This window comes from Chamaea fasciata, unplaced genomic scaffold (genome assembly GCF_029207755.1).
Source record: "Chamaea fasciata isolate MVZ Bird 193981 ecotype frontalis unplaced genomic scaffold, bChaFas1.0.hap1 SCAF_7, whole genome shotgun sequence".
Classification (NCBI taxonomy): Eukaryota; Metazoa; Chordata; class Aves; order Passeriformes; family Sylviidae; genus Chamaea; species Chamaea fasciata.
The window spans coordinates 9,227,980-9,248,864 of NW_027094092.1; the positions used below are offsets into that span (position 1 = coordinate 9,227,980).

At 39.7% G+C, this 20,885-nt stretch overlaps 1 protein-coding gene across 8 annotated transcripts in view; it reads right to left on the bottom strand.

The window, feature by feature from the left end:
- Nucleotides 1-6,360: 6,360 nt before the first annotated feature.
- Nucleotides 6,361-20,885, bottom strand: part of NELL1 (neural EGFL like 1) — a 305,479-nt gene continuing 290,954 nt past the window's right edge. For all 8 annotated transcript variants that reach the window (XM_066187494.1, XM_066187495.1, XM_066187497.1 and 5 more), the window contains 4 exons: nt 16,880-17,073; nt 11,887-12,063; nt 9,511-9,735; nt 6,361-8,273 (listed from right to left, as the gene is read on the bottom strand). In XM_066187494.1, the coding sequence (XP_066043591.1) occupies nt 8,223-8,273; nt 9,511-9,735; nt 11,887-12,063; nt 16,880-17,073 (647 nt within the window). In that variant the 3' untranslated portion in view covers nt 6,361-8,222. The remainder of the gene's footprint in view (nt 8,274-9,510; nt 9,736-11,886; nt 12,064-16,879; nt 17,074-20,885) is intronic.

Genomic DNA, 20,885 nt, shown 5'->3' on the forward strand with positions numbered 1-20,885 from the left:
TGGTCCTGGTTTTAACTACTGGCCCATTAACACCTCCCCACCTGGTTTCAGCAGATGATCATAGAATACACACCCCTGGTTACATCCTGCACTGCAACCCAAGACAGAGGGGCAGCTGGGCTCCCCCAGCTCAGCCCACCCCTGGAACCCTCAGCCATTCTGCTGACATGTAAGGAGAGGCACACCCCAAAAAAACCCTCAGAGAAATCTCAGAAAGTCTTCTTTGGGTTGAAAGGGACCAGGGATGCCACCTACTTGGCCAGGTTACCCAAAGCCCCATCCAGCCTGGCCCTAAACTCTTCCAGGGATGGGGCAACCACAATTTCTCTGTGCAAGCTGTTCCAGTGCCTTGGTACCTATTGAGTAAAGAATTTCTTCCTAACATCTAATATAAATCTCTCCTCTTCTGATTTAAAACCATGCCCCTTGCCCTGTCATGATTTCCATGTGCAGTGAGTCACATCCACATCACCTTGTTCCACAGCTATCCCCCCACAACACTAAGCCTGCCTGCTTGGGCATCTGCCCATGGCACTGGCAGGACAGAGTCTTACAGTCAGGAATAATCTGAGTTCAGCACTGGCAATCCCAAATCACTGAAAAACACGTTTTCGAACACATGTATTTCCCTAAAACTTCCCTCCCTCTTAATTTTAGCACAGCTGGGGTATAATTTTTGAACATGTAGGACTGACATTTCTCATTGCTATCCTTGCACTGGATCAACTCATCTGAAATACAAGACATCCATCTATTTTGACTTGAAATAGTACTGCTCACACTAGAAAAGCTCCTCTGTAGATAGTGTCTCAAACACTGACAATTGACTTAGAATGAGATGGCTACTCAGAGGTGAAAAAGTCATCCAGGATAATTTCTTTTTTCCTCAGTTGTAGAGGATGTATATGTGCGCACCATGATCCCATCTATTTTACAAGAATGCTTTAATTCAGGAAGAGAAATAGCTTTAAACTTTCATGTTGAGCAGTACTTAGACATAGGAAACCTTCAGCTTAACTCCCCTGAACTCCACAGGCATACAGAACTGCAGCCAACATTTGTAATTTACACTATCCTGCATGTCCCAAAATACTTCCTGGTGATGCCTGAGGCTTTGCTAAGGATTGATGTGAGAGTGCTCTCAGCTCATCTGTCCTCCCTTCTACCGGGCTGACAACTTGCCTTCAGATACAACTGTGTCCTTGGTTTACTGAATGAATTTTGGATACTGCTGAGCCAGTTCTGAGAACTCCAGTAGAAAGGACACAGAACAGACCATTCCCAGGGACATTCTGGAGTCACTCCTTCAAATGCCAGAGATACAGTTCTGTTGCTCCCTAAGACAGTAAATGCTTAAGCAAGACATCATTAAAAGAATGATGCCTGAAAGGTAGGTAACTGGTTTGGTTTGCCTTCCTTTAATAATAAAACCAGGTTTTTTTGAGACTGAGGCCCAGATTATGCATTAATTATAGCTATGGGTAATAAAACAAAGTGACATTTAAATAGGGAAAAAAAGTTATGGTTCTAAATTTCCTTTTATTATAGGCATAAAAACAAATATTTCTTTTGTTAGTCCTAACGTTATCTGCTCAGTCACTGTTAAGGTTGTAAGATTGCAGTGATGGGACAGCCAGAGAGATCAGCAAAATAATCAAGAAAAGTAAAGAATAAACTGTAAAGAAGAGAAAAATCACTTTTTGTTTTAAGTACAATTAAAACACTTCCAAATTCAAAAGACAATTTAGTAATACCTGTTGACATTACTAATTAGCCCACTGAGAAAAGAACTGCTTGGCTACATATTTACTTACCATCTAGTCCTGGGAAGCTCATCCTTAACCATCACTGTCCAAAACACCAAGAAAAGCAGGTAATTCCTGGTATTTCTGCCATTTTTAAGACACCAGCAGAAGACACCATCCAAACTGATTTTTCCTGATTTCAGTTGGGAAGATGCAGAGGAATCAAGCTTGTTGCTCTGCTCTGCTTCACCCATGAAGAAGGACGACACACAGGGCTGCTCCCAGCTTGTTAGGGTGTCCTCCAGGCACCCACCACATCCCACCCTGAGCCCATCCCACCTTGAGCACATCCCACCACGTCCCACCCAGGGCACCCCCTCCTCCCACCACGCCTCTGCAGGCAGTGGGAGCTCATGGGTTGAGCCTCAGCAGCCCAGACTCTCTAAAGGCTTCCAGTACTGTAACAACAGAAAAAAAGAGAAAAATACAGCAAAAGTGTATTGCCCAGGACCGCACAGGAGAGATTTCCTTCTGATTTTGAGAAAGTGCTGGTAGCAGTTTCTAACAAATATTATTTTTGTATAAAAACCTGCACAAGAGGTGACTTTTTTCAGCAGTTCTCAAAGCTGTCTTCTACCCTGCAAATCATAAATTAAATTTGTGTGGCTAATGAGTGAACTAACCAGCTAACTGTTTAACACAAATGTGAGTAAATGGTCAAAACTGCGTCCAGGTTGAAAAACCACCTCTCCAGCTGCAAATGTACTGCAAAAATACATATTGAGTTTTCTCTAACCCTTACCTTGGCAGGTAAGTTTACCATTAGAATTAGTGCTTACCTGAATGTATTTTTGTGATTCTCTGATTTTTATTTCATAGATATTAAGTAAGGATTTCCTATTTTGAATTGATAGACACAGCAGTAGCAAACCACACACATTCTATCACCTGGATGAATACTTTGCATAATATTCAGGTGGGAAAACAAATCTGCATATTTAATACTGCCAAAGGGAATCCATCAAAACCAATGCAAAGAAGCACTGGATTACATCAAGTACATTTCCAGTTCTTGCTCGAGGAAAAGCAGATTTAATCAAACAGCAATCAATCAACTCCAGTCTTAGAAGACAGGATTTTTCAGCTCTGGTTTAAATTCATGAGAAGACCTTGGTCTCTGCTTTGTGTTTGAGTGATGGCGTGATCTGCTGCAGAACCTCCAAAGTGGATCCACATGAATAACCAGCAGGCACTCAATAATAAAGAGCTCTGGGATAGGTAAATGTGTAGGGATGACATGAGGAGTCATTTGAAAGAAATTACAGAAGAGAGGAGGACAAAAAGACCTCCACCATCAGTGGGGTTGAGTATCTACTGCAGGAGTGCCCAGCCCTGCAGAGCCAGAGGCTGGAACCACAGAACACCTTAACACCAGTGCCCTGGCCAGGTCACTCTGGGCTCTCTCCCAAAGGGGTTTTTCCCCATGGGGGAAGAGGCACATACAAGAAAATGCAGGCTCCAAATCCATGGCCTGCCTGTAATCCCAGCATAATGGGTGTCTTATGGGGAGCCATACCAGTGCCAGTGCTTACAAATTTCTGTTTGCAGTTTTATGGGGCAAGAGCTGTGGTGGATATTCTCACATAAAATGTAATACTATCATCCTGTGCCAAAATGCTAACTGAAAAGATTCATTATTTTGTAATTTAAGACCTCATAAATTACATGGAGATCACATGATGACTGATGCATCTGCTGGGACAGTTCTTGACTAATCTGTTTTTTTCTAGGTCAGGTATGCTGAGTACACACTCCACAGTTTGTGGACAAATAACCAGTTAGGCATTCAGAGAGAGGAAAAGTCATTTTTCAGATGTCAGCAAAGTCAAGCTGGGAGGAAAGGGTGGCAGAAAAGTGGATTCCCAGTTTTTGTGGCTGAGGGGCAGCTGAGTGTTCCTCCCCCCAGCAAAGGGCTGATACTGAAGGATGAAAGGATTCATGAGGGAGACGTTGTAGGAAGGAGTGCAGCCACCTCCCTGGAATGTATTCGTTCAGTCCAGATCCTGTTGCAGCTATTCTGTCTCAAAGAGAACACAGTAAAGCTTACTTCCCCAAACCACTCAATTTCAATCCAAACACTTAAACAAACAAACAAACAAACAAACAAAAAATCTCATGTACAGATTTAGGAAATAAAAAAAAAAATCAAGTGTAAGGCACTGCTAAAGCAAAGATTTGGCTCCCGGTCAGAAATCCACCAGTTGCAATTCAGTGAATCCCTCATCCTGCACAGTTGAAGCAGCAGTAAAAAAACTTAAATGACAGATAGGCGGCTTTGGGAATCTTATTTTAGGTTGTTTGTTCACTTGTGGGTTTTTTGGTTTTCTTCCACTGGGAATGATTTTTGGTACCATGTATCCATCTGTTGTCAACTTACTGATGATGATATCATTTAAAAAAACTTGAATTTGACCCTTTTTATCAGCTTATTGATATACATCCTTTTCAGACACACCGAAACTTATGCATAGGGGACTATGCACTGGCAGCTAGTAGCAAAAATTAATCCTGTTAGCACCTGCAAGTAATTTGCAGATCACATGCAATACCAGCAGCTCAGTAATACCTCCGAGGCCAATGACAGCTGAATCAGAATTTTTGCTGACTTCTACCAGTAACTTCTACCAGAGAAGAATTGGATATTAAGCATTCAGACACCCCAGACTGGATATTTTTAATTTCCTTTTATTTAATTTATACTACCATGAATCTTCCATACACCAATTTAAATTTCAATGAGCTCCAAAGATGTACCTTAAGAAGAAGAGGAGCTTGTTGGCAGGAACATTTTTCCACTGGCAGAATATGTTCCTCAAACAATTATGTCTTATCACAACACTCACTTAAAATTTTACATCAAACTGTATCATGGGGCCCTTTTAAAATCCCCTCATTAATGATGATTATGTAAGTACCATTAGATGTGAGACATTCCCATATTGCTCATAGGAGTTATGATTTAATTCTGCTAAAATCTACTCTACCATTTGTATAATCACTCCTGACATTTTACTTTTTGTTTTGTAAAACATTATTGTCTGTCCCAGGAAAAAAAAAAAAAAAAAAAGAAGAAGAAAAAAAGATATTTTGGTTGTCATTGCAATCATATTGAAAAGACGTTATTAATTAAATCTTGTACATGGTTACACCTGAAAACTCACTGACAGCTCTTGGGGGAAGATACATTACTGGAAGACAGTTTTTATTTAGGTCTCTGAGGCAACACGAAGACACTAATAAATCTCACACACAATCCTGTGAGTTGGGCAAGTATTATTCAGCATTTGTGGGGAATAATTCAGCTTTGGCCTTTCATAGTGACCAGCATGGCTCAGAGTGGTCCATGACTCTAGGGACCACTACAAAGGAATACTTGCACTTGCTTTAACTCAGCAGATGAGTTTGCAAACACACAGAGGCAGAGTTGGGAACTCAAAAGACATAGCACCAGGTTCTGGTTTAGAGAACCTAGGCTGAAGTTTTTACCAAAAGGGGGAGGGCAAAGACATTTTACCAGAGCTAGACTTCTCATTTTCTGTTTGTCACTCTTTTACTTTTTTTTTGTCATCGGAAGAGTTACAGAGAAAATATTCTTCCACAGGATAAATAAATAGAAACAGCCACAAAATTCCAATTGTCTACAGCCAGAGCTTTGACCAAGTCTCTTAACTAGCAGCAAGTTTCCTTTCACAGATGTTCGTGGTCATTCTCCTCAAGTTAATACCACACTACAAGTATACACTATACCTATAACAGATATGCATTCTCCTGAGAGGAGACAGTGTCCATCTCATCAACAAAGAGGAAATTTTTCTTAAATTACTGTAAAAAAACTTTGTTTTTTTCCAGCATTTTAATTTTAGTGCCCATATCTTTATAGGGAATAGGGAATTTCATCAAGGAAGAAGTTTTGAAAGTTCTTACTTACCTTGGTCACATAGGACACAGGGAATTAAGTTTTCCTCCATAATGTTCTCTTTGAGCTGGGGCTTCTGAGTACTCTGAAGGTACAAGTGATCAAATTCCTTCATGAGGAAAAGTTCACCACAGTCAGGAAAACTGCTTAAAATGCAACATAAACACGTCTATATCAATATTTTGACTTTGTTCAAACAATTCAAGCTGCATCACTCTGGAGATAATGACACGTAATGCTGCATTAAAATGCTCTGAAAGGGTTTTACTGAATGAATTTGCATTTGAGCTGTGGAATAAAACTGGACTGTAGTGGAAAAGTGTGAACTTCCGTGGTCCTGTTAAATATGATCCTAACAAGGTCTGGAGCTTCCAGAAGGCATCCAGGGAAAGGGCTTCTCTGCTACAAGGTAGAAAGGAATGATTTTCAGAGCCTGCACTGTCTTTAGTCCATTTACAGAGCTTCAGAAATTCAGTATGACAGACTGAAATATATGATTCTGCCTGAGTAAAAATGACATATTTCTTACCACTCTGATGCTACACCTCAGGGCAAACACTTTTTCTCCTTTTTTGCAACATCATGAGTTCAAGCTGGAAAGGACATTGATCATGCTAATAAAACTAAGGGAAAGCAATCTGTACATAGGAGTTTATTTAGATGCCCACAAATTTTAAATCATTCCCCTTCATATCTCAGCCCACTGGGTATCTTATCCAACTGAATTACCATTGGGTTTTACAATGTGATATACAAAATGAGCTGACATGATTTAAAAACATCCTTTGAGTATCATATAAAACACAACTCTTTCCCTTATTATACAATCATCAGGGCAATGCAAATAGAGTCAATACATTATTAGCTGAAAATGATGGGGCATTTTAAGAAAATAAATTTAACTTTACCACACACAGCTGTTAACTAAAACAAAACCTGTTTAAAAAACTGGAATAAAGTTATCTGACTGACTGAAATTAATTTTATATTCTTTGCCACTGTCCCCTTATAATAGTACTTAATTTAAAAGACAACTAATATTTTCACAGTATAGTCACACTTCTTTCTTATTAATTGGTTTCACATTTTCTGCATGAAACTATGAAGAACTCACAAATGTAGACTTTCCAAACTGTAGCCACTATACTTATTTCTGCAATCTTTTCCATATATTCGGTGTATTTAATTAAATAAACAAAACCAAAAACAAAACCAAAAACACTACACGAATGAGCATAACAAAACACAACAGCACATTAAAAATGTGACATTTAAGCTGTAGACGCATCGCCATAGGAATATATTCTTTTTCTATTGCCACAAACTTTCTAGCCTCATGAAAAAAATACACATTAGCTGAAGAGAATCTAAGCGCTAACCTCCACATCGGGCCAAGAATCTTGATTTAAATTCCTGTCTAAACTTAGGTCCTCAACAACACAGTAAATTTAAGTATTTTTGAATGTCATAAAATATGAAAAGATAAAATCTGTTTCTCAGATGTTGGTAGTGGAAGTTACCCAGCATTAAGGTCTCCTGTCCTGCATGTGGCTGGAACAGGTGCCTCTGCACTTTGTCACTATGGCAGCAGTAATTGAGGATGACAGACATCATTATTACTGTAAACACAAAAGAGGAAAAATTCTGAACTCATCAATGATTTTACAAATGCAAGCAAATTCTAACCTACTCGAACTATGTCATCTTAAGGGTCTCTGACTATTTTAGCTCTGTATAATCCAGAGGAATTATACTCAACAGAATACTGATAATGACTGGTGATTATTTCTTGAATATGTGTTGAATTGGCAATGGGATGTGGTTTTAGTTCCATTTCTCACTAGAGAAGTCATGTTGCTGTTCTGCATGTTTGGAGAAGAAAGTGCTTATTCTGCCATTTCATTCAGTTCATGGCATTTAATTTAATAGTTTAAGACAGACTTATTTTGATTACTTTCATTCTGTCCATACCTTTGAATGCTTTAAAATGTTGGACAGCTGTGAAATATAAGTACTATGCAATCTGACTGTACATACATACATATTTTCATAAATACATCTAACAGGGACCTTGGAACCAAGTATGTGATATCATGGGACAAAATCACGACAAGCTGTCTTATCTGTAAAATCTAGGTTCAAAGTAAGAAGAGCTGAATCCTATCAATGTTGTCAATACACAAATTAAAACAAAAATACAGCATTAGTTTACCCATGAAATAATTAAAACATATTTGCAAATTCCTTTACAGGAAAGGTGTGTAATTTACAACACTGAAAACTTGCAGCAACCATTGATTTCTACGCGCTGTGCTGGAAGTCGCCTGGACAAGGCTAGCAAGGATGAGCATAGTGACAGGTCCCAAAAGCAACTCCCAAACATCTTCCTCGTTTGAAGACTTTGATAATTGTCTGTTGTACAAAATGCCAATGCACACAGCCTCCTCTCAGGCATCAGCTCCAGCAGTTCTCCTCCCTCGGCACAGTCCGGCCTGACCAGGTCAGTTATTGTTGAGACACTCTAAATCCACCGAGCAGCAGACATTCCCATTCTGCATGGACAGACAAGCAGAACAGGTCACAAGGAGCTGCAAAGGGCTGCTGGTATGCAGAGATGGCTGCATCCCTGACACATCTACCACCTAAAAACACCTGCCCCCAGCACCCAGGGTGTTGGCATTGCTCCCAGCGGTGGCTGTTTGAGGAGGCCAGCTTTGCCAAAAAGCACTGAATTGGCCTGAACTACCACAGGAACTCAAAACCTGGATTTGATCCCCATAATAAAATACAGCAATTGCAACAGGTGACTGAATTTTTCTCTCATGCAAGAAAGTTAATGGAGAGAATTATGATGTGATCCACACAGGGTAGCATTCTGCTTGTCTGAAATTAGCAGACAGTTCAGGTTCTTGGCTCATGGCAGATATAGAGGAGATGGGGACAACATAAACACCATACAGCTTTACAATTTAGTCCACTGTTAAGTATCTTCTTCTAACATGCTGTCATTTATAAAGTTATCTGATGTAATAAAAAATACAGCAACTACTAAAAGCCCAAACGAGCATTTTGTTTTTACTTTTCTTTTTTAAATCCTTCAAAAATCTACAGAAAAGAAACCTCAAAAGAATGGCAGAAAAGCTACCTTCAATAATTTAAAGCCCTGGGGCATTAGCTTTCTCTCCCAGATCGAACAGAGGAACATTTTATATAACCCAAAACAACATTTTCATAATTCTGATATTAGCACAGTGGGGTCATTGGTGCACAAAGCAAGGGAAATAGACTGCACTCCTGCGTGAGAGCCATTGGATTAATTACATCTTGATGAGACCAGGGAACAGAAACTGTGACATTCCCTTCTCATCACTATTGTGGGAGTGCCTTTATCTCAGAGCTGCAATGCCTTTTCACTTGTGTACTTGCTGGTGAAACTTTTATATTAGTGTTTTTGCCTCAGCTTACCGGCTCTATAATACACGTTTTCATGAACATCCACACTAGGTAATTATTGAAATGTTACCCTTGACTCATACTGAGAATGCCTGAAGGGCACTTCAAGAGAATGTCTGAAAGCTGCACTAGGATATTAACATATCTGTGCTCAACATTTTCAACAAGGAGAGAATTGTTTCGCCTATACTCTGCCAGATAGAAAACACATGGGTTTTCTGTAGGCCCTCAAGTCTCATTTGCCTGCCCAAGATCTTAATGTGAGCCCCCAGGGGCAGAAAAGGACCCTGATTTTATCAGGTACATGCCGTGACCACTCCACCTGGCACATCGTACCTTGCACTTGCAGGTTGTACAAGGAGATCCCACCATTGTCCATACAGCGCCACTGAGCCTTGTGATTCCATAGCCATCTGGACAGGTTTTCCTGATGTCATAGGTGATGTTGTCAGCCAGACAGGGGTCACTGACACAGTGAGGACAGCACTCTCCTTCTGAAATGGCTGTGTACTCGCAGTTCAGGGTCGGGCACTGAAGAGGCCAACAATCCACCTCTCCTTCCTATAAATATTGAAGCAAATGTCACTGAACTTGCCATTTATGAACCAACAAGAAACTCTGCACCTTTTTGAATGGAAAAGTGTTGTTTTGCCAAAAATTGCAACACACTGAACCATCATCACAGCAGAACTTGAGTCCCTTGGGGTATTTGAAGGCAGGGTTAAATACTGGGTACAAATATTTTCCACAAACTACAATTTTTGCTGTGATTGCCTTGCAGACTCATGCACTCTTTCTGCTCCTGGTCACATAAACATCTCTGCAGGATTACAGAGAGCGTTTAAACAGAAAATGAACACTGCAGATAGATGTAGGTTAGTACATTGGAGAAGCACTGAACATCGATCTAAGTAGCAACCACCAATATCAACTTTATTGTCAGCTCCTAAAGGAATGGTTAGAGCAATACCATTTGTGTTCCACTGACTCATTCCATTATTTACTTATTTTTGTTTTATTACTATTTTTATTTGAAAAAAACCCAACAAAGAAACCTGAAACAGTTTAGTAGATAGAGACATGGAGAAGACAGAAACATCAGACCACTTCTGCAGAGTATTTCTCCGTGTGTCTAAATCTAACCTGGAAAGGTCTTCAATAACTTGCTCTGTAAACACTTCAGATGCTGAGAACATCACACACTGCACAGAACCTTACATACAACACTGATTTAGGGCACCACTGTCTTACAGCTCTGGATGTTATCCCAGTCATAAAATTCGGCAAGAAACTGCAAGGCACAACCTCAATACTTACTCTCTGCATTATGGATAATTACTTTGTGGCGGTAACTTAGCTTTGAATATAATTTCCTTCCTGATGCTCAGACACCTCTTGATTAGTAACATATATAAAGACTATGTTATACAGACAACTATAAATGGAAAACTGATAATTTTAATGAACTTCGCTGATGCACTAATTGGTACATCTGTGAAAAACCTAAAGCTTTAAGGGAATTATCTACAGTGTCTAATGAGAAAATAAGTGTTCATTATTTTGTATGTCTTTCTAGTAATTTCAGTCTTCTTTTTCCTTCTTTATTTAGTTAAGTTTTTCTAATTTATACAGTGGCACTGGCACTCCATGTTCCCAGATTTGCAGAATTCAAATCAATCAATAAATAAATTTATTGTTCTTTTTGACAAGCCAGGCCCACCAGATGTAATTAAAAACTGAAACTTCCCCAACCAACTCAATCGCATGCGTAAATGGTTTGAAAGAGTCATCAAAAGATCAGACAACCTCATAAAGGTTCTCAAAAGCAGACTAATGCTAAAATTAATATAGTGTTGAGGTTTCCAAGTTTTTGTCAAGCTTTCAGTTTTTCTCATTAGACCTACTTATATTTTCTTATTAGACCTACTTGCTACTTATTCAGCAGCAAGATGAAAACCGACGGTGTAGCTTTGAGTTCTCTGGGGCTTTGTAAGTGCTTTGTCACCATCCCCAGTCTGAAAAACAGGGGAAAGAGCTGTGAGCCTGCCTCCAGGTCTGTTTTACTAAAAGTCATAATCCTTATTGCTGGAATTCTGGTCACTGAGCATTTTAGACTTTCTATGATGACAGGCACTGACTCCGAAGAAAACACTGCATTTCACCTGAGGCCATGGAGAAGCCTTCCAAAACTGAATGACAGAACTGGGATTATGGGTGTGTAGTTTGAATAGAAGTATGTAATATCACAGGGTGGAAAGCTTAGAGTTTAAGGTTTTAGAATATAGGAATATATATATATATATATATAAAGCAAGATGGAGGTTTTAGGGCAGAGGCTGAGTCCTTCTTTTTCACATTCTTCTTCATGGGTCTGGGTGGTATTTTGTAATTGGATAGAAAAGTCTGCATTGCGGGTCACCGGTGGTTGGTTATTGGGTTAAAAGTAAAAATAATTGAGGTCTCATTTCTTAATTGGACAATTTATCCTTAAAAGGCCTTGTAAAGAAAGAGATAGGGTTCCATTTTTTAGTTTGTTAGCTAGAAGTGCTGTGGAACTCACAGCTTGTGAGACTGTTATGTAGATAAGAATTAATAAACATCTGAATCCAGACAAGAAACACCGTCTTGCGCATTTAATCCCGACCCTGGCAAAAGAAGATAAAATGTGACATCTTATTATTCTTACTGCCATCCAAACTGCTTTGCTCATACCAGGCAACGGCATTGCTGGCAGCTGTAGGTCCAGTTGTCCCCACTGCGGTAGAGCTTGTGGCCGGTCTGGTCGAGGCACTGACTGGTGACACGGGTGTCACACTCTGGGCAGCAGAAGAGGTCAGCGCTGGGGCTCCCGCAGTCACAGGCGGTTCTCCGGCAGAAAATCCTCCCATCCTGTGAGGACACATGGCCCTGACATCAGCCGCAAGCTGCCAGGTAAGGCCAGAAGCCACCTAGCCACCCAAGTAAGGTCACAAGGTGTGTACCTCAAAAGGCACGCCTTTGCCGTGTCATGAATTATTAATTTCTTAATGTTTTCCATGGCAATAAGGACTGGATCTTGCCTGTACTATCCCAGTTTCTGTCAGTGCATGGATCCAATTCTGTCTGAACCTGAGACTACTTTTTTCCTCTCTCTAGCCAACTGAATTTAAAAGCAGTCAGTATCCCAGTGAAATACAGTGAAGCAATTTCATATCTCATTGGTTACATCAACAAAGTCTGCAAGCAGTTGCCACTCTAATACATATAACATTTATTTAGCACTATTTTGACTGAGTGTACCACTGTGAAGAAAATAAGTTGAATAAAGGTGGTCCCTTTAACTGAATCAGAGCAAACTATAGCACAATCACAGTAGCACTAACTGTCCTTTATACTCACCTCAGTGTCTGTCCCACATCTGGACCTACAGTACACCAGCTTAAAGATAAAAGAACTTACCATCATTCATTATAATTCAGTGCATGTATTACAGTGGGCCTGGATAAAGCTATATTCTGCTTTGGATCATAACTGTACAATTCCTAAAGCAACTCCATTCATTTCACTGCAGTTTTCCCTAGCCTCATGAGAACTTTGTTCTAAGTCTATTATCTGATGTAAGGAAGAGCATTTCATTGCCACCAAATATAGGAACACCTTTCAACGCAAGGGAACTTATTTCCTCTCTCCTTGAAAAAAACCTTATTTCTAATAAGAGTGAGTGCAGCCCAGGATGTCTTTTCCACAGACAAAACAGCCATAAGCTCAGCAAAGGATCACAGAATGGTTTGGGTTGAAGGGACACTAAAGCTCATCTTGTTCTAGCCCGCCCTGCCATGGGCCACTAGGTTGCTCAGCTTGTAGCATGGGGGGTCACTCCTTATGACCTGATGTAGGAACCAGGGTTTGGTTCCTGTTTTAAAGCAAAGCCAGTCTTGTCCACAATGCAACATGTACAAAACCAGCATCAGGGAATCACCATGCCATGTCAGTTCAGTGTCACTGCTGCATTTTGTCATGGTTTTGAATGGATTAAAATATCCCTTGCTTTGTCAAAACAATTATCATTATTTCTTATGCCTAACAAGCAAAGCTGAAGACTACATAGAATTATGAGAAAGTAGGAAACATGCCAGGTTAACAAGAATCTGAACCACTTTTGCCAACTGCAGGGCATGTATTACTCCACAGGCTTTGTTCAGCGTTGTATCAAATTAAGGTAAGTATTCTGTACTAGTGGCTAGACTGCCACTTTAGCTGTGGGAGGAGGGATAAACAAACTTTATCTCCTTACTCAGCAGTCTGAGTAAATCACAAGGAAGAATGGCAGTAGCCCATTTCCTTTGCTATGCGTATGGTCAGGTCCGGCTGCACATCAAAAGCCAGTTTAGCCCAGCAGCTCTGTCAGGATGACCGACCTCCTAATGCTCCAGGCATGTAGGGCAGTGACAGGAATCCAGGGAACCTCGACCATGGCAGTCCCTCACCTCTTCTGTGCTGATTAACAATGGCTAACAACAGCCTGTCTGCTTAAATGCAATTCAGTTTCTAAGCTTTCAAGATCAGTTTTCAAAATTCCACTTTTGGCTGGTGACACTGCTGGTAATTCTCTGCTTCCCTAAGCATGTTCCACATTGCCTTTACTCTCCATATTTCAGAACACTGAAATGACCTGATGATCTGGCCAGAGAACTTTTGGTAATCATAATACACTGCTACTTTGTACATTTGTGTTTTGTGTACAAATTCACTAGCTCTATACCTTTCAAAAAACATTTTTATCCCTATACTGCAGTGACACAAAGCCTCATAAGCTACACTATCTCATGTGCATCTTTGCAGATCAGCAGTAGCCCTGAGAAATACATAGAAAATTGAGAAATATATATAGAAAACCTTGGTTTTTTTAGGTGAGTAATAACACACAGCATCTTATTACTACCTCTTCCTTCCCACCTTCTTCACTGAATCAGTTCTACATTCTTCAAAAGCATCAGAGGTAAGAACATAAAATTGTTCTTATCAAAGGAAATACTGACACACAAGAGAATTGCTGTTGGGGGTGGTTCAACAGAGCCCCAAAGCCAGTTTGGAAAGAAATCAGACCCTGCAAAAACCAAACCACCAAATGGTTCTCACTCTCAGGAACACATATCAGCTTGGCAGACCCCACTGCTCCCAGACCTTTTTAACAGAGGGAAGGGAGGGTTGTCTTAACCAGAAGACAAACTCAAAAGCCCAGACACAGCCAGACTGCACAGCCAGGCTTTGCTTTTTTCATGAGAGCACAACAGCTTCTCACCCCAAATTCTGCCAGCCTTAAATCTGATGGTCTGTTAAATCCACAATAGTTCAGAAAGATGCCTATACAAGACATGTCAAACATACTTAAGGAACAATGTTAGAGTTTTGAGAATTTATGATTTTCTAAGCTTTATGTACATTAAGATGGACAAGAATGGTTTGAAGACACTGGGGCCAGTGAAACACTGAAATAGCCTGTGCTTCAATAATCACATTTTGCTTCATTATACAAATGAAGCAATATAATTTCCTATATTCCAAAGTATTCTTCTTCACAAATAGCTATGAAGTTCATTAAGTAAGTTTAATGTATTTAATTTCCTTTGCACCAGATTGCGAGTTAAACTATTTTAAAGATGGTAACTATGTGTTTCAGTCAATGCACAAAATATATCCACCTGTCCTTTGCCAGAACAACTAGAGCAAAAGAAAAGCCAGTTTCATTTCAAAACTGACACTCTGATTTGCCTCTTGAATAAAATAAGTAAGTAGGATCATTGCAAAGTTTGAGTAAATAGTATAAGGAATGGTTTAGTTACATTCTGCTCTTTTCCTCACCGCAAACTTTGTGAGGCTGCAAAAGATAAACCAGGGCCAGTTCTCCATGAACTGCAGAAAGGGAGAGATTGGAGAAGTAGTCTGGTGTATTGGAAGCTATCAGGATGTATAAAAATGTATTTCAATAAACATTGAGTGAAGACTTTACATTCTGCCTGAGATGTGATATATAAGGAGCTCTTCCTTTTTTCCCTGTTTCTCCTGTTCTATAGACAAGAATTTGCTCTTGAAACAGGCCGCTACTGGAAGGAAATTAAATGCAAATGTTAATTCACAGAGGGAAAAAGTGAAGTGAGCGAGACACATAGTAACAGTCATAGAAACAGTGTCAGGCTCAGTTTAAACTATGTACTAGTTAATAATTTCTGTATTTTCACATACTAGTAAGAACATTCAACATAAGACATACATGCAATGAAAAATGGCAAATAAAACAAATTGCAAGCAATCTAAAATGTGAATACTAATAATTATAATTCTGCAAAGGCAGACCAGATGTCTTCCCATATATTAAACTGCTTATTCTATTGACTGGAAATCCTTTCATAAACTTGCCAGTTCCCCAAGATTACCATAAAAGCTTGATATATATTCAGTAAAGTTGAACACTTCAGCTTCTGAAAGGAGGAGTTTTAGGGAGTTTGAGGCTACTTGAAGTAAAAAATACAGCAACTAACAAGAACATATTCCCTACTGAGCCCAAAACAGCAGTGTACTTTTTAGGCTGTATTCACTCTGAAGTCTTAATTTTCCCTTCTGCTACACCACTGCAAAACAGAAAAGATGAGGCTTTCAACTTCTTGCAACTTCAAAACACCTCTTTCCCTTTGTTCCCCCTCAAACCCTCTCATGCTTCTCTGGCTCCCAAGCATTGAGATATGGAGGCCAGTTCCCATGCTCCATCTACTTGAACTCATTTATAGGCCTGTAGTGCTCTGCTGTGCCTTTGGACAGCTTTACCCACACTATGAACAAATCAGGTCAAAATGACCATAAAAGACCAAACACTTCTCAGATTAGGGTGTTTCTAAAGTTCTTCAAGGAAAGCATTCCTCTGTTAGAAAATCAAGAAAACAGAGCTAAATGTTCTTCTAACTTGGTTACCATTTGAAGGAGAAAAACGAAAAAGGTAATTTTCAGGGGCGGGGGGTGGGGTGGGGTGTGAAACCTCAACAACAAAAACCCCACCCTGATCTAAATGTAAACTCTTTAAGGTGCATCCACTGATACCAAATCTGGCTTCTCCAAACGAGCAGAGAGAGCTGCACTACTCAAGAGGGAGACCTGCCAACACAGCCAAGGAAAAAGCTGGCCTTCACCCTGCTTCACTTTGAGGAAATTAAGTGCCTCCTGCTGGCAATTCTGACCTTTGACTCATGCTCAGATCTTTCTTCTCACCCAGCTAATTCAAATGTATTCCAAGGAAAGGGAAACACAGCCAACAGGGCGTGGGCTGACCTCAGTGCTGAGAGATGCATATTCATAAGCAAGAGAAATTAGAATCAGTTTTCAGCATTTCCAGTAAGCGTGCTGGACCCTGCACATTGTGTTAAAGGGTAATGCAAGACCCTCTTCAAGGCACAACCTGAAATTCTCTGGCCCACAGGGTGATGTGGTAGAAGCTCAGCAGGGTTAGCCATTATTCAGGTAGGTGTGTGGTTGTGCAAATTAAGAAAATAAATGCCTTCCTAGAAGAATATCCCCATCCCAGTTTCAGTGCCCACTGCACAGCTTACCTTTTGCCTCAGTGCCTTGGGCTTAGGCTAATATTTTTTGCCAACAACAGCAACACTGCAATATTGGGTTTCTGACATGAGCCCAGAGAATTAAAGGACTCCTGATCCCCAGGCCAGCTGGATCTCACCTTGCAGGAGCAAACGGAGCATCTGTCTTCTCTCAGGGTCCACACCTGCCCGTTCCTCTTGAAGCCACCTTCGTGGGGACAGTCTCCAGTGCAAGAGGGCCCCGATGGACAGAGGCAGTCAAACCCTCCTGCCAGGTTCACACAGGCTGAATCATTCCAACAGGTGTGGATCTTTAAGGCACACTCATCAATATCTGCAAAACAGCAGATTCATAAAAGCTTTGGGCACATTTTTCAAGGGGTAAGTTTTCTTTCTGCATTCAGTAATTATCGCTTATTCTGCCTTGCTGGCGGATGAGGGTGCATTCCTCTCTGCATCTTCCATATTTACTTGGTGGACTTTAAGCGCTGATGGGTTTTAGGTTATTCTTCAGCATTTATTTTGATTCCACAAAGAACTCTTCAATGATCTCCATCAGGCTGAATTGTAAATGCTGAGTCTGAGATATCTACCTCAGTGGAACCATATATCAGTGAAAAACTTGAACATTCAGATAAGGGTGCACACTCATTTCCCAGTGGCTGGAAACTAGCAAGTAGAGTGACTTTCTGTTAACTAGAAAACCCTCTGTTCTGGGTTTTACATCAAAATAGAAGTGCATTATTCTTCATAATTTCCTAGCACAAGCAACATTCCTCACACTAAAAGCAGTCAGTTGCATCTTTTTCCAGTTGCTGGATGGTATAAATGAATTGGAAAAGAAAAACAAGGAAATAAAAAGAACTCAGAGGCACCTGATACACACACACACTCACAAAAAAGTTTTAAAGCTATGCAGTATGATTTAGCAATGACACAGAGAATAGGTGACAAGAGAAAATCATTATACACCAGAGAAAAGCGAATTACAGTATCCCATTAAATTTGCTTTTGGAAGGTAAAATATAATTATGCAATATGAATTTATCTAGGGAGTTCATGCAGTGTTCTTTTTCTTGCAATGAAAGCTATTAAATTTTTAAGCACATTGTTAAAAATTGGTGTTTCTTTTGGACAATATCTTCAGACTTTTCTTAAGCAATATACTGACACATTGTCCAGATGAAATACCAGTAAACTGGTAGGTCTCTTTTGTTCCAACATGAAAACTGTAATCAACAGTGGAAGGAAGGGTGGAAAAGAAAATCCTTTAGAAGCATGTGATGGTTTCTGTCATGATATTTCCAGAATAGTATTAGATGAATTCAGAAACTACAAGGAAGAACCACCATACGTATCATATGACATGACCTTACAGCCAGGGTGAAATTTTAACTGTTCAGTATTACCCAACAGTACTTTTAACTTCTCTCTAAACCAACAAAGTCAAAACAATTCACAAACACAAGTTACCTAAAGTCTAATTTAGGTGGAATGTGTTGCCCAGTGGCCTTACTTTTTGGACAAGTGCCACAAGTTCATGAGTTATCGTCTCAAAATGTCCTATCTTAAAAAGACTAAAAATTCTCCCATTCTGTTGAAGGAAACTCTTTAGAACAATCAAATCACTAAATTCAGTCTGGCCTGGATAGTACAATTCCCAATTTCAATTAATAAATACTTCAGGAACAAGTGGAAATGTGGTCATGCCCTTGGGTTTGATTAAATGCAAAAATCAGTCTGTACAACCAAGTCAAAGCTTCAGGTTGCCAGAAAATGACTGTTCCTTGTTGTGCTTACAGATCCAAAGGCAAGCTGCAGGCAATTTCACAGCCTTCACAGGGCTTCACTCCTGGGCGAACCTGTGGGCCAGTCCTTTGCAAGAAATGTCCCCAGTGGCCTGACAGCATGATTCAATTGCTCACCACTCAGACTTGCCTAAAAATGGTGCGTTTTGCTGTCCTGAAAGTCTTAATTACCAGAAAAGAACATTATTGCTCTAGTGCACAACTTAGCCATAACTGAGTACTTAAAATATTCACTGCTGGTGGTGAAAAAGGTGCAGCACTTAGAGAAATTAAAACTTGTAGGTCATTGTTTAACAAGTGCCAGAGTACTGCAGGAAGTAAAAAGCATGAAGACTGACATGAAGAGAACTATGAATGAACTGGTATCAAATGAATTATATCCAAATAGCTACTGTAAAACTTAAAATGTTCTTAAAGATATCCCATTTTCCTTTCAATAGACTTTGACTTGGATTTTTTTTTGTTGAAAACAAAGGTATAAATAAAGCATTCACTTTGCCTTTGGTGGTTTCAACAGGCATCATCAATATTGTCTTCCCTACCATATTAAGAGCTCCTTGACTACAATCTCTATGGGATGTAGTAGAATAACAGTGCAGATTAGAGGGGTAGCTTTCACAGTTCAAAACTAAAAGGATTTCACAGATGAATATTAAGTCATATTGCCTACAGAGTTGCATTTAATTGCTTTACTTATGACACTGAAATCTAATTCTGTTCCTATGTAATTTAACAGATTTACGGAAAGCCAGATGTTAGCAATTATAGAAACTAACATTATTCATGTTCTCAGTAGTGCAGACCTGTTCACACAAAGCCAACTTAATCCCCCATGCATATGCAGAAAGGAAGAACTCCCTATTTATGTACCTCTGCTGCTGTTCTCCATTTAGCAGACATGAAAAGGGTGTCCCCATTTAGAGCAGCACAAACTGGTAAGTGGGAGATTCTTGACAAAGAATTAAGCAAAGCATGAACATAAATTCCAAATTGCTACACAGCTTTTGGGTTCTTTATGCAAATAATAGTTTGCTATTTTTTATGGCATTTATTATTTAGAAGTTTTACTTACTAATCAGATTTAAAAGGCTTGGACACTGCACTCATTTTCAGCTGAACTTTAAACAGAATTAATTTTCTGAGAATATCCCTTTGGCAGTTTTATTGTTGTTGATTGCATTTCCTAAAGTCAGAACAAACAATGTTCCCAGTAACTTGAGGGGAAAAAGTTATAACGTTTTTGTCCCCTTCACTCCTTCAGCCCTAAACCAGATTGGGGGGGTGGGGAAGGAAAAAAATCCCAGCCAAATGCTCCCACATTGTTAGCTCTCAGGTACAGAAAGTATTTCATTTTAATAAAGATCAAATGGCCATACCAGTGTGAGATCAGCACATAGATGGCTCTGCAAAGCATGAAAGAAAGTACTTGTATTTAGTGTGAAATTTCTCTTCAACAACTGGAATCCATGTGTCAACTTAGATGTTGAAAAATTAGCCTAGATCAGTTGTCCAAAACAATAATTTAGTGAATGTGAAAACTGTGATGAAACTTTTGCATTTAGTTTATTTTTGTAGTATTCAAATCCTTGCTGAGCTCAAATTCTCCACATCCCGTCAGGCTTCATCTGCTTTCCCACAACTGTTCTCAGAAGATACAGGCCCAAAACTGGAACATTTAAAGGTGGGCAAGGCAAAACTGCACAAAAATCTCATTGCCCATTATAACAACACAAAGTAGGAAGGAGATAAAATATTAATTTATAAATCAAGCAACACTTAAAGAACACTGGAAGTAGTTAGGAGACTCCGTATTCTTTCTCTACACATAAAGGACAAGAACAAAACATCTGTCTTTATGTTTGGAGGGATTAATTCTTTCATGTATCCTGTCAACCTATGGAAATAATCTGATTTTCACACCTGAAATAGGATTTTGCAATTTTGTTCATTACACTGAGGTTCTCTGTGGCAAAAACTACTAATTAACCCAAACAGAAGTGGCAGCGCTTTCCTTTCCCTCTCCAGACAGTTCCTTTTCAAGAAGTGAGGACGTAGTGGAAACACCCATATTGAGCAGAAACTTGCTTGTACTGTAAAGCTTTCCACAATTTTCTATCAACAACGCAGCCAGCAGCAAAGGAACTTTGCTGACCCTCACACAAGTGGTCAAGATCTTCACTCTTCAACCTCTCCAGTCAGTGCTTCTACAAACAAATGCACAGCCCAAAGTACCTGAGCATGCACATTTTAGCAATCAAGTCACGTTTTGCGGATGAGAAAAAGAAAACAAACCACCCAAGATGTGCTCATTTCCAATATACTCTCAAAGTACATGGAG